Genomic DNA, 13,894 nt, shown 5'->3' on the forward strand with positions numbered 1-13,894 from the left:
GCACTTCCCCACATTAGCACACAAGATGAGAAACTAATGCCTGTGTGCTAGTTCTCCAGCCTTTTCTTTAGGAAAACTGACTTTTAGCCTCACCTAACTTCATGTTTTTTGTTTCCATATCTTCTGTTAATGTATTTACAGTCTCATATAGTTGTACACATGAAGTTACTTTAGGCCAATTCATTCTACTACATTTTCTAAGTTTCTACGGACCAAAAGCGAAATAGGAAAGGAATCCTCCTTTCTAAAATCCCATCTTGATATAACTGTTCCTTTCAACCTAAATGTTTTGCAGACATTTTAAAATGATAATCCAAGGAATCAGCTGTCGGTCAAGGTTTCTTTCAGAGATGTTTGTAATCGCATTCATCGTCTTAGCTTGCTGACAAGTTATTTAAAACATAAGTGCTTAGGATAATCTCTTTACTCACACATATTGGTTCTGATCTAGAAAAAACATAAGAATCATAAAAAAAAAATCTTCTATAATCTTTAACCATGATGGATTACAGATTTTAATAAATGCGTGTCAGTTCCTCTCTCAGACAAAGGCCATATTCTAATTAATTTTTTTCTTCTAATCCAAGCTACAGACTCAAAAGACATACAGCCTGCCTTTTCAAACTGGGTCAAGTGTGGAAAAGATGTTATGTATCTCCTGCAAGAAGCAGGATATTAATAAACAGCATCAGTTTAAGAATATTTTTTTTCTGTAAAGATGTGTCATGTGTGCCAAAGAAAACTTGGTGAGTGAGCTTCCTCCTAAGAAATCACAAATGAGTAGAGCACTAAAAAGAAAACTTAAGTAATGTACTAACATCACTAACTTTTTACTTGGTGATTGAGATTGGAAAAGCTTTACAAAAGTCACCAAGAAATATGGTGTAATTACAGTAATGACTGTAATTCATACAAACTCACAGCTATCAGTACAACAGCCTGTGATCTAAAGGCCTTTACATGGACCTTGAAAATCAGTTGACTGAACCAGTCAGCAATGTTTATTCACAATGCTTTACCTGGCACAGTCCATAGCAATGTCCTAGGATAACGTAATTTGGGGTGGGCTGAAGTTTCCTGTGGTAAATGCTTACTTCAAGATGAGGTTAGCAAATTAAACTCATTTCTCTCTAATCATTCTGAGCCATAAGCAAAGCAGGGGTGGGGAGGAGAGGAGCTTTATTGTCTTGTATTGGTTAAAAGCAGAAACAGAGGGCTGAGGTGTCATAGGTTACAGTCTTAGCATTCACTGCTTCCCTGCAGCAAGGTGAGGTCTGGCCACCCGTTTCTGTATGACAGGTTTGTGCTTTGGTGGATGATGGACTTTCCAAGGGATAAGAGGGAAGAGAAGTCACTCTCAGGACATTTGGCCACATTACGTCTGATTTCCCTCTGTTTCCAAAATGCATTCTTTCCTTCAAGAGCCAAAAAAAAAGAAAAAAAAAAAGAAAAAAAAAAAAAAAAAAAAAAAAAAAAGGAGGGAAAAAACCCTAACCTTCTGACTTGCAGAATTAATTCCCTTGTTTCAGGATATTCACAGCCTGTACACTGTATATAGTCACATTCTATTTGAGATGGTCTGATTTGCCTTGATAAATTCTGCTGGACACTCAAAGCTAAATTTTTTTCTTCCCTTCTTCTTGTTAGTTTTCCAGCCTAATCACAACTACCGTACCCCAGATTTTTTCCCTTAAACAGCTGTTTTGCTATGAGCTTACACCCTGTGTCTGTCAGTCACAGTTTTGTGCTCCAGTCTCTGACAGGGAAGTTTTCATCTATAGGAATATGCAGGACAGAAACAGAGTGCAACACTGAGGCAAGGGAAGAAGGCAGAGCGTAGCAGACCTAAGCAGCTCCATTTCAGAAAGAACCTGAGATCTCCTCTCTCATGTACTATAGAATAGATTCCAAAATGAGAAAAAAGAAACCTGGTGATAATCTGTTCCTTGCAGCCTGATGTGAACAAACAGAATAAGAGCCTTTCAACCTAGCAGAAACTAAACCAAGTATTCATCCAAGAAAGGCCCCTAAGCTGGGCCAGGCACTGAGACACCAAGATTATATTTCTTCCTGAGGCACAGGGAGACATTATGGTTCTGTATCTTTCACCTGAAGTAGGTGTCCTCGTGCCCAAGAAAAATATGTGCTAAAAAAATTGCATCTCTTAAGATTATATCTGAAGATGATGTCTCCATATGTATAAAATGGATATGTGTGTCTCAGTATGTATAAAAACATATAGATGGATGTTAAATGGGGATGCTTAAACAATCCTTGAAGAGTCTTTTCTTGTGAGTGTAGCAAGAAGTATGGAATGGTACTTCATGTGCATAGAGAAGTACATGTGTAGACCACCTATACAAAAAACCCCAGTCCCATTCATACATATCTCATTAGACTGTAAAGAAGACATGGCAGCAAAACATAGGATTTTGGATTTATTTTTTAAGCAATAGTGTGTATAAGATACAATTATTTCTCCAATAATATGCCAAGAGAATTAAGAAGTCTAATCTTCATACAAAAAGCTGAGCAATAAATTCATTTCAGTCTAAACTTAGAAAACAAAAAGCAGCATTGCACTGGGAAACAGAAATACATTCTGATATAAAACGTTTCAAAAGTAGTAGCAGTGTTTCTTGAAGAATACATTCTGTAGTGCTCATTCTCTTAGTGCCCCAAAGAGATAATATACCTGTAAAAAATTTCAATTCATAGGCAGAAAAGCAAGCAAGGTGAATGCACATATGGAGTCACAACTCCACAGTTGTGTACTTGTGGGGTAAATAATGGAGCAAAGAATTCTTGAGTGAAATCCTGGTCTCACCAAGCACTGGACTGGAAGGAACCAGCAGATACAGGTCTAATTTTAACCCTTCGATGGAGGCTCCATCCTTACCCCAGCTGCATGTACCAGCCATACAACAGATAAACAGCCTGTAAAGGCAGTGGTAGGAAAAGCAACATAGTGGAGCCAGGATTTCATCCAGTATTCAGAACATGCATGGCACAGTAACAGATTCCAAATTTGACAGCACAAAAGCATTCAGTGATTCAGCATAAAAAAACCTCCTCAATAATAATACTTGTCCCTTTATTCTTCCTTCTTCCTTTGGCTCATTTCACCCTCGTTGTTGAGGGTGCTACTTCATTTGTTGTTGAATGCTACTCCATTATACCTACACCAAAAAAATCCAAGTCCTGAGTAGCACAACTTGGATATCAAAACTTCAGCTATTGTTATGTCTGCTTGTCCTGCCAGGAAGAGAAACACCTGGAATCTCAGGCCCTCAGAACCATGATAACAGCACTATACTTCTCAGGAGGTAAAAGGCTGTGCATTAACCAGCAAAGTGCACGTGTGAGCAAAACTGAAAGCAATCAGCTTCCAGCATCAGTATTCAGCTCTAGAAAAGGGGAGCTCCAGGCAGCTGCACAGGTACCAGTGCAAATGGTACCTGTCCACAGCATTACACCTCACAGGCCTAATTGGTGAAGCCAGGCTTGCATTGCAATGTGGTGTAGAAATCCCTGAGCAAAGCAGCCCTGAACTGGAAGGAGGCAACTGCTGTTCTGTCAGAGAGAAGCTGCACTCAAGCTAAAGTTCAATTCTGGCTGATGAGGCTAAACTGCTTCTAGAGCTGGGCTGGCATGTCTGTGCAGCACAGCACTTAGCATCAAATAAGTCAGCCTAAAGTGGCACTGAACTGAGTAGTATGGACAGGTGCCCAAATGACCACTTGAAAAGCATGATAGCAGAAGGACAGAAGCTAACTTTAAAGTAGTGATTTAAACCTCTAAGCCTACTGCATTTCAAAGCTGCTTATACTACCCAGTCTATTCCCTTTGTAACAGTATTTAACCTGGACAAGGCACAGGGTGTGAGTGGAAAGAGTAAACGTCACTCAGGGGCTGCCACACACATTAACTGTGTGGTATTTCAGAACACCCTTTCTAGCTGTAGAGCTAAATGTTAATGTGCTCTCTTCACAGCACAAGGCAACAGTAACAGCAGGGATTTCAACATATTGCAACCAGCTTCCACTCTGTAACAGGAAAGGGTATGGGAGGAAGCTTGCATTAAACTTCCTCTCTCCTCCACTTAAGTTTACATTCATAAAAAAGGGATTAAAAAATCCTAATATCTGGATTTCAGTTATTCAACCACTGAACATTTCAAGGTTTGACAGGACCTTATTTGCTGGTAGTGCAGAATTCCTAAACTATTTCTTGCATATTGTTATTGTGAAAACATTCACAAATACCGTCAAAAGGAAAAGGACAAGACTTAAAATTTAAGGATCACCTTCATCTCTGTTATTCTGAAAAATTATTTTTACCACATAAACAATCATACTTAATCAATGGAATTCATTAACCAGACTTCTCCACCAAAAAAGAATTCACTAATTGAATCTTCTGTCAGCTTATATTTGTCTCAGTACTAACACACTTAGAAGATAAACTCTATTAATAAAAAATTTAAAAAAATAAAATAAAAAAAAAAAGCCACAAAACTCTCCCAAGATATTTTAAGAAAGATATTAGGAAAGATCTGATTGTTGCTGAAACATGTATGTGAAAGTGTAACAGTTCTAAGAGGAAAATACCACAATTTATGCAACTGGGTATCTACAGTTTTCTACAGCACAGTCAAGTAACTGGTTTTGCAGAAGGCATCATTTGTGTGTGAAATGATAGATGCTGCCTTTAGCTGGTCCAAATTCAGATTCTTAAAGGGGAGGACACCAAACAAAGCTAAAACCTGATTCAATCCACTGCTTGCAGCTACTGTTTGATAACACTGTGAGTACTGTACACAATGCCTTCTGCCCGAACACGTTCAAGTATTGGTCCATAAACATTCTTCGTCAATGGTATAACCATCCCTTTGGCATCTATTTCACCTGAAAGAAAGGTAGGGAAAAAAATTAAAAAAAAAAAATTAAAAAAAAAAAAGTTAGATGCTTTACTGGGTTTACCTGGCAAGGCTGTGGTAACAGGGGGATTGCACTGCAGCCTCTGTGAGGAGATGCCAGGGCTGCCATGGGCTCCAAGCCACCCGCTGCAGGGCATGGCTGAGCCCCTCATCCAAAGATGGGGTGCCTCAGGGAAAACTTAGCATGATAGGAGCTACACAGCAGGGAGGAGAAAAGTCAGAAGTGTGAGAAAGAGCCCTGTGACACCAATGTCAGTGAAGGAGGTGAGGCAGGGAGGAGATGCTGCAGGCACCAGCAGAGTTTCCCCTGAAGCCATGGTGAAGAGCTGACTGGAGGAGGGGAAAAGCAGGAGCAGGGAGGAGCAGCAGAGAGGAGCTGTTATTCCCCATTCCCCATCCCCCTGCACTGCTCAGGACAGAGGGAAGAGGATGAAGAGTCCAGAATGGAGAAGTCAGTTTGAGCCTGGGAAAAAAGAGTGTAGTGGAAGGTGGTTTAATCTGTCCTCCTCCTGACCTCTTTTAATTGGCAGTAAATTAACTTAAATTTTTCCCAAGTTGAGTGTGTTCTGCCCATGATGGTAACTGCAGGTAACATGATGGTAAGTGATGACCTTCCTCTCTTTATCTCAACCCATGAGCTGTTCCATCCTATTTTTTCCCCCAGTCATGTTGGGGAGGAGGAGTGAGAGGCAGGCAGGCAGGCAGTGGAGGTCAACCCACCACAAATGCAAATAGCAAATTGCAATTATATGAATTCTCATTTCTATACTTTTTACATGCAGACTAATCTTCCCTGGCATTATGTTCTCATGCAGCATCAGTACTGCATCAAAGAACAAAGGAAAAAATTTAAAACACATTGTAGCATACACAGCATCCATTTTATTTCTAGATCTGTGAAACTGCAGTGAGAAGAAATGCATCTGAATGTCAAAAGTTTGGGTTTCTGGGGTTTTTTACATAACAATAACAAAAAAAGTCTGTCAGTTTTCACTCATTTCAGTTAGCCAGGAGAAGATTTAAGTTCTGAACATTAAGAGCAAGCAAGTAGAAACCACACTATTTCCTTAAATATGCAGAGACTGCCTGTTTATAAATATATATGGCAATATATGTATATTGTAATATGCCCCAAGCCTCAAATTTCATAAGTCCAGCACATGTATAAGTTATTCTGCTTCACTGTGGCATAATCAATTGTAATTTATCATGCTAAAAGTCTCCTCTACACCAGTTAAAAAGTTAAGATTAAATGACTAAAAATCTCTACAGATTAAGTGGTACATCAAGAGCTGTCACTGAAACATCCAAACCACTGATTAAAAGTTCCTGACAGGAAAATTTTAAAAATTTTTTAAAAATATACACACATGTACTTCAGAAACACTATGCATGTGGTTTCTACAGGCAGAAAGATGCAGAGGGTTGAAATTCTGTTACTGAAATCTGAGCAGCCACTTACCATCTAGAACCATCTTAGCAGCAATAGCTGTGGGGTATCCTACTGTTTTAGCCATTGCAGAATATCCTTTGTTGTCACCATAGACAACCAGATTAATAGATTTGTCTTCCAAATGACCAGAAGGATGCCTGAGACCTATTTCATTTCTCATAACAATCATATCTCTCTCACCAGTGCCTAAGAGAAAAGCATGCAAACAATTCATTACTCACATTTCTGTAATATCAAGATGAAGTTCCTGATGAGCACAGCACTATGCATACCCAGCATGTATGTAAGGGAAGTGACTTAAGATAGGGACTAATAAGAAGGACAGAATATTAAGATGAAACTAAAAATGTAATAGGGAAAGAAAAGGATTAATTGGAGGAATAAACAACATCACAAGATATTTTAAAAAGTAACATGAACGTTTATTGAGGTGAGCGAATCCTGTTAAGGCTGGTGAGAGATACTGACTTGTTCTATCCAAAGCCATGAATAAGAAATCTGTCACATACCAAAGGGCAGCTTCATCTCCATGTGCTTTGCAAGAGCTCCTACAATGGAACTGGCTGCTGGAACTGGTTCATCTCCCAGTAAGCCTAGCCTGGCAGAAAAAATGTGACAGACTTATAAAACTGTCTATCAACAGCTTGGTCTCAGTTTCACAACTTCCAGCCTGTTCAGCATTCCAGTTCAACAGTCTTAGCATGAAGATTTCTTTTTAAAACCTCTAAAAATCACTGGAACATTTTACCATTCCACTGCCTCCAGCTGACTTTTGTTCTTTTCCAGTTTGGTAAACACAGCTTCTTTAAGAACTTGGTACTTGGCAGGTGACTTAATCCCAACCAGTTTGCACATAAGCTCTTTCTGTATTGAAAGAAAATAAAAGAAGTTCCTGAAGGCCTGTTCACCCTCCTTTTCAGTTAGTATTTTGTTTTGAGAACCCACTGCTCCACTAAACTTGGTTTATATCCAAGACTTCTGAGGAGACAGATTATGTGTAGAGAGAAAGCCAGATAGTTTGAGATTTTTAATTGCCACAAGAGAAAATAGGGGTCATCTTTTTCTAAAACACTTTGTACCCCACCATTAATCTGACTGCCCCTATTTTTTAGTCTTATCCCTTCCTCTGGCACTGAAGAAAGAACATATAAATCTGCATATACAAGGGGACACTGAGAGGATGTTAAGGTGAGAGAGAGAAGCCACCTGAAAACAGCAAGAGTCAGGAATGTAAGGATACCTTTCAGTCAGCCTAGAAATAAGGGAAGGAAATAAAACTGATGAGATGAATGAGACTCTGGCAAACCTGGAAATATTACCAAAAATCTTTCTGAAGATGTGTGTGCATATCTGAAGGCCATTTTTTGCTAAATAGATGCTAATTATTGCTTGATTCATTCACAGAAAGGCAGATAATAAATGGAACTATGAGCAAGCTGTTTAGAAGCTAAGGTTAGCTTATTTACAAGAAAACTAATATTAAGATGCAACAACATTGGTGAGAAAAAGGTTTGCACTGAGACTGAGTTTATAGTTATTCTCACAGATTATATGAACCTATTTCCTTATTCACTAAGGCTAGAAGGACAAAAGTTCTATCCATCTTTGCAAAGAAAACTCTTAGATATCAGCCCAAGAACTGAGAGTGGACAAAATTAATCTCAAGGAAAAAAAAAAAAAAAAAGAAAAAGAAAAAAAGAAAAAAAATTCCTAGCCCATTTTATGATGCTGCTGGACCACATCACTGAAATTGCCAAACTGCTAAAAAAGCAGACCAAAACCTCTGAGTTTGGGAAGATGGGCAGTGCTGTATGTCAGTCAGAGTCAATAAGGCTGGGCCTCTTCACTTTCTGCTTTTTTGCTTTTGAGAACACTCAAGACATTCTTAACTTGAAATAATGGCATCACCAGAAAAATGCTGTGCTTTCTTCAGATCCTCATGCAGCATAAAACTGGTGTTTTTCCAGATTAATGCTGAACAAAACACAAGGACGGAAACAGGAGACAGATCTGAACTTTGTTCATCTAAGTAACAAATGAAGTTATTCTTTTAGGTGTTTGCAAAATGGAAAAAAAATTCCTCACAAGACAGACACACAGACATGACAAGGAGTAAGCTATTTGTCAATTCAGCTCTCTTTACAGCACACTAAAATATGAAATTCCCTGCTTTGCCCACAGAGACAACCAAAACCTTGACTGTTAAATGTAACAGAAGTAACAGGTACCTTTTAGCTGCTAATTAGGTACTAATAGGTACCTATTAGTCATAGCTTGGCTGAGATGAAGCGAGGCATCAATTAGCAAGAAAGAAAAGCAGGATAACAGGAGACAAAAAAGGTCTTGTACAGAGCTTTAACAGGAAAAAAATTTAAATATTCATTTAGGCATGATGCCTTACTTCTTGATACCTCAAACAATACTTTTACATTGAAGATGATGGGCCAGTAGTAATATGTTCACAAACTCATAGCACTGAGGGCTGAATTCTAATTGACAGAAAATTTAAGACAATCCATAAAAATATTGTACAGTCTCTGAGGGTCATTTAGCCCAACTCCCTCCTTGAAGCAGGGGTACCACCAGCACTCAAGTTAGCCATGGCCATCTAGCTGAGTCCTGAAAGCCTCCAGCATCAGAGACTCCAGAGTCTCCCTGGGGAATCTGTACCAGCACAGTATTACATCTCTGTTGAAGAAAATCTTCCTGATTTATAGGAACAAAATGCAGGTAAGACCAGGATGAAATACAAGGTTACCACTGCTAAGCACACCCAAGCCTCACAATAGGAAAAACATTAATAAAGTGGAGAAAAAAAAGCAGAGTACTCCGAGTGACTCACCCACGTCAGAAGTGGTGTGGTTGAGCTTAGCAAAGGATAAGGATCTGGGTTGATTAATCCTAGTTTTACAAAGCCTCCCATGGTTTTAGAGTATCCCTGAAATAAAAGAATAACATGGTTAAAAATAATAACTTGAACCTGAGGTGAATATTTCTCCTTGCTCTGGACTTAGTGGTGGACACAACCATGGCAGTGTTAAGCATTATTTCCATAGGAAGGCAGCCACAATAACACAATGCCAATGGGGTTACTGCTACAGAGCTGCACTTTACTCAGCACCTCTCCACCCCTGCCCCTACTTTTCAATACCCTCTTTAATGACTTTTTATTATTCTGCCATCAATACTTCATGGCAAGTAGCATTGGTTTCATGAGATCAATGAGACCAGTGGCTAAGCTGGCCAGCACTAGTTCAAACTCCAGCACATCACGACAGACAGGGTTATATCAGCCAGCTGGCTGCAAAACTGCTGAATATGGAGAGCCCACCTCTGGAATCAGCTCACCCCAGTGTTACCCCTGTGTGATTGTATGGACATCAGATAAACTGATTTTAGAAGTGAGAATACTGTGTGTTTGTATCTTTCTTTCAGGATATCTGAGAGACAACCAGGACAGCAGTAGAATGGTATTTACAAAGAACTGCAATAAGCTGCATGATAAAGAAGTCTCAACTGGTTTCTGTTAATTTTTGTTTGTATTCCCTTAACACTCCCACAAGCTGCTGGATACCTGAAATCATGTACATGCAAGTGACTGGAAACTGCTGTAAACAGGAAAAATGGTGGAAATCAAGCACCATGACAGAGAGGTATTACAATTAGGAGCCACCTACACCAGCACTAGGTTATCAGTTCGGATGGCCTTGCAATGAGATCTTCTGTGATGTGACTTTTTAAACTGACTCCATTAACTATCTGAACTGAACCTGTAAAAGGAATTCCTCAGAGATGTTAACTTCCAGAGAGAATGCTTTGCTTTCTTCTCTGCAATAGAGCAGCATGTGCAAAAGGCCAGCATTAACTTCTGCCCTGCTCAGCATTAAGCTCTGACATGTAAGTGCCATGCAAGTAGAGGTATGGCAAGCTCTTCCATGCAACCTTAGCAAAATAACCCCAGCCCAAAACTATGGACCTGCTCTGGGGGTTTGGAAAACAGCACTAACCACAGAAACACCGTTTTTGCAGCACACTGATAACAACTCTTCATATCACCCTGACATTTTTGCTTTTCCTTGTGCTAACACCTATGTAAAAGAAGAAAATTTTACCAGGCACCAAATGGAAGAGTAGATACTGTCATATTAAGACTCCATGATGAGATAGATGCATTCCACATATTTTTAGCTTCTGAAAAAGAGATTGTATCTAGACTGACAAAGAGAGCTATTGCAATTTCTAATCCTTATTACCCCACACTGGCCTTCCATCCATCCCAGAAATAAAGAAAAAATCCTTCTGTACTGCAACAGAGGAATTAAGAGGGAAAGGACATGCATGCTCCTCAAGCCATGTACAAAACAACAATAACTTAAACCTTGACATACACCTTAATTCAAAAGATGCATCACAACATCCATAAAAGCTTTTTCAAATCTTCAACATGGTTTTAGGTTTATTCCTCCTTTAAATATATTGACCCCCAAAATAATAAAAAAATCTGAAAGAAAAAATATTGCTTTGATCCTGCTTTGTGCAATTGCAATTAACAAGTGAAAGGCAAGTAGTCTGTCAGTTCAGAAGAAAAGCACATTTATCTCTCAATATTTTACTTAACTGACCAAAATGTTAAAGCTGCTCAAATTCAAGATTTCCAGTTACTTAATAAAAAACTCTCAGTATAATGGAAAAAACATAATTTTCTGTAAGATTTTTACATTATGTTTTTCATAGAAATATAAGCAATGAACAAAATTCCAAAGTTCCAAATTTTATCCACTTTAAGAGAACAGATCATGTTAAAAACAGACATCAGAACACATATCACACAAACATGACAGATTATTTGATTTTTTTTGAAATTTATTCTTGATCTGACACCAACTACAGAGCCAGAGGAAAAAAGAAACACAGATACAGATTATGCAAGCCACCTGAGCAGCTGCCTAAAATGAGTAAAACTATTCCTGTTTACAACACCTGTTAAATAAACCAGCTAAAGATACATTTTAGAAAAAAACCCAAGAAAAGTGCTTTCAATTACACCCTGATTGGGAGAGTGGAAAGTTCATCAAAGGCAAGTACAGATCTATGGAAGACTGACTTTTAAACAGACAGTTTTCTTGAAATTACAACATTCACTTCTTGAGTAAAACATTAATAATAAAAACAACAATAACTTACTTTGTATCTTAAGGTGCCTCTCAACAAAGTGTGAGCTGTCTGAATACCATACGGCTCAGCATATTTTGTACTGTCTCTGTTAGGAAAACCTTCAAGATTTAATCCTGGGAAAAAATCCATCGAAGTCACAGAATCAAGTAATGCTCCTCCAGCTGGAATATTGACAATCTAAATTTTGTGAAAGAACAGCAATATTACCGTGGTGCAGTGTTATTCAATTTATCCTACAATGGAAAAGATGAAGTATGATCAAAACAGGAAAAACATGCTTAGTGTTTCTGGTGCACAGACAGACCCAACCTAAATAAAGCAGTCGCAAAAGACATTTACAGATACCCTGTGATGGAGAAGCAGGCACTGTGTCAGCCATTATTAATCAAAAGGCTAAAAGAAGCCACATCCTTCTCACACACACTGTTAATTCCTGCTGCATTTACATTAAGGTGGCAGGTTCCCATTTCACTTAGTGTAATTTTGGAGCCCCTCCCCAGACTAGACCAGTGTGAAGGGAGATTCTGCCCACAGGCTCCTTGCTTTTTGGTCCAGTTTTTAATTCTCTTTTTTTATAGGGGAGGAGGAGGCAAATCTAAAGAGACAGATGGAATTTTGCTTCTCTTTCTTAAAAAAATTAAATTAAATCAGGCAATACCACACTGCTATAAAATTGCTGCCCATGTGTGTCTTTGCTTGCAGTTACAAAGCAGAGAGAGAATTCACCATTGAAGGAAAACAAACTAAGGTTGATGTTCTATTATCACTCCCAACCAAAGCCTTGAACCTTGCTTCCTTCGAGCAGCTGATGCACAGATCTGCTGTGCAGCATCAATACAAACTCATTTTGTGACTTCTGAGCAAAGGGGCAAGGTTTCCTTCTAAAAGAAAGACTCTAAAGCAACGAAGTCTGCAGCAATGCTGAAAGATCTTATTGTGTTTGTCAGGCAAGACAAACACAATGCTGTGGAAGAGTCCTGCACAACAAAGACAGCTAAGGATTTAGTGGTAACAAGGAAAAAATGTACAATTTACTGACAAGCTCACACAGTGCTATCATAATGAGTTATTCATATGTATGATCTAATTTCTCCTAACAATGGCTGAATCAGGTCAGATTTAAATAAGAAATATTTTCACATTCTCCAAAAGATCCTTTCATCTGAAACATAAATCTATGTGTTGCTGCTTTTTAATAATGATCCAATGTACAATCCCTGAATTTGTCCTTTTGCAATAAGAACCCTAGAGTACCTAAATGTCATAATAAAACATTTCAAAAGATTTCTCAGTTTTGCAGATCAAGATGTTTAGATAATTAGCTAAGGTTCACAGTGGTTATACAAGGCAGTCTCCTTGACATTTTAAGAGCCCCTGCTCAGTAACTACTCTGAGCAAGTGGGAGTGAGCAAACAGATAGGACTGAAAAGCAGAAATGTGATAATGTCTTGCAATAGCTTTAAACAAATCAGTTATGAACTTTCCATAAAACAGATGTAATGACAATTGCTCACAATTGCTCTAATGGCTCCTGCACAAACAGAAAAACAATGCTTATACAAAACACTAGAGAACACTGTACACTTTCACAAAACCCACTCACTATGCTCTTAGTATCACACCAAAAAAATCAGGTGTTCTGCTACACACTGTGGAAGTACAGAATTAACTGTTTGGTTTACAAATATGACTAGATAGAAAAGCACTAGAAGGATGTACTCTCACCTGTATTTCACAGAGCCAAAGACAGGGCTAGTAGGAGGCAAAAGCAACACACAACAGGGAGAGAAATTGAATGTAGAACACTGACCTCAGTCCAGTGCTTTAGTTGTTAGAACATGCACACTCCTTTGCAACCAGTTTCATCCAGTGGCAGCCAGGCACTATCACACTCCAAACATAGGATTAAGTGATGTATGCAACTTGCTTAGACAACTGACTGTCACTGGCTCAAAAGTAAACACAGCACCTTGCAAATCCCAAGTCCCTCTTTAGCCCAATTCCACCTTCTTTGTCTGGCTTTGAATGGAAGTGTTAGGATTACTTCACCTCTCCATTTTTTAAATACGTAGCAGACTGAACTGTATTCAGCAACACTCCTTGTGGGCTCCAGCTGAACTTGTATCTCAGAGGATTGTCAGAGTGCTCTGGAGCTGGCAGGCCACCGCAGAAAGAAGTGTAGGATACAACCTGTCAGATTTATCCACAGGAAAGCAACAATGAGGATACAAACAGAACAGAGCTAACCTGCAGAATCCCCATTAGATCTTAAACTTCCTCTTGTCATTATCCCCCAAATGGGCCAAATCAGAAGGTCTACAGTGGAC

General features: G+C 38.8%; 1 protein-coding gene across 1 annotated transcript in view; it reads right to left on the bottom strand.

The window, feature by feature from the left end:
• Positions 1 to 2,425: 2,425 nt before the first annotated feature.
• Positions 2,426 to 13,894, bottom strand: part of AASS (aminoadipate-semialdehyde synthase) — a 29,776-nt gene continuing 18,307 nt past the window's right edge. Inside the window, exons 18-24 of the mRNA XM_071733751.1 lie at positions 13,617 to 13,757; positions 11,577 to 11,744; positions 9,235 to 9,330; positions 7,141 to 7,256; positions 6,902 to 6,990; positions 6,402 to 6,578; positions 2,426 to 4,907 (exon numbers count right to left, since the gene is read on the bottom strand). Of these exons, the coding sequence (XP_071589852.1) occupies positions 4,789 to 4,907; positions 6,402 to 6,578; positions 6,902 to 6,990; positions 7,141 to 7,256; positions 9,235 to 9,330; positions 11,577 to 11,744; positions 13,617 to 13,757 (906 nt within the window). The 3' untranslated portion in view covers positions 2,426 to 4,788. The remainder of the gene's footprint in view (positions 4,908 to 6,401; positions 6,579 to 6,901; positions 6,991 to 7,140; positions 7,257 to 9,234; positions 9,331 to 11,576; positions 11,745 to 13,616; positions 13,758 to 13,894) is intronic.

The sequence above is a fragment of the Heliangelus exortis genome, chromosome 1 (genome assembly GCF_036169615.1).
Source record: "Heliangelus exortis chromosome 1, bHelExo1.hap1, whole genome shotgun sequence".
NCBI lineage: Eukaryota > Metazoa > Chordata > Aves > Apodiformes > Trochilidae > Heliangelus > Heliangelus exortis.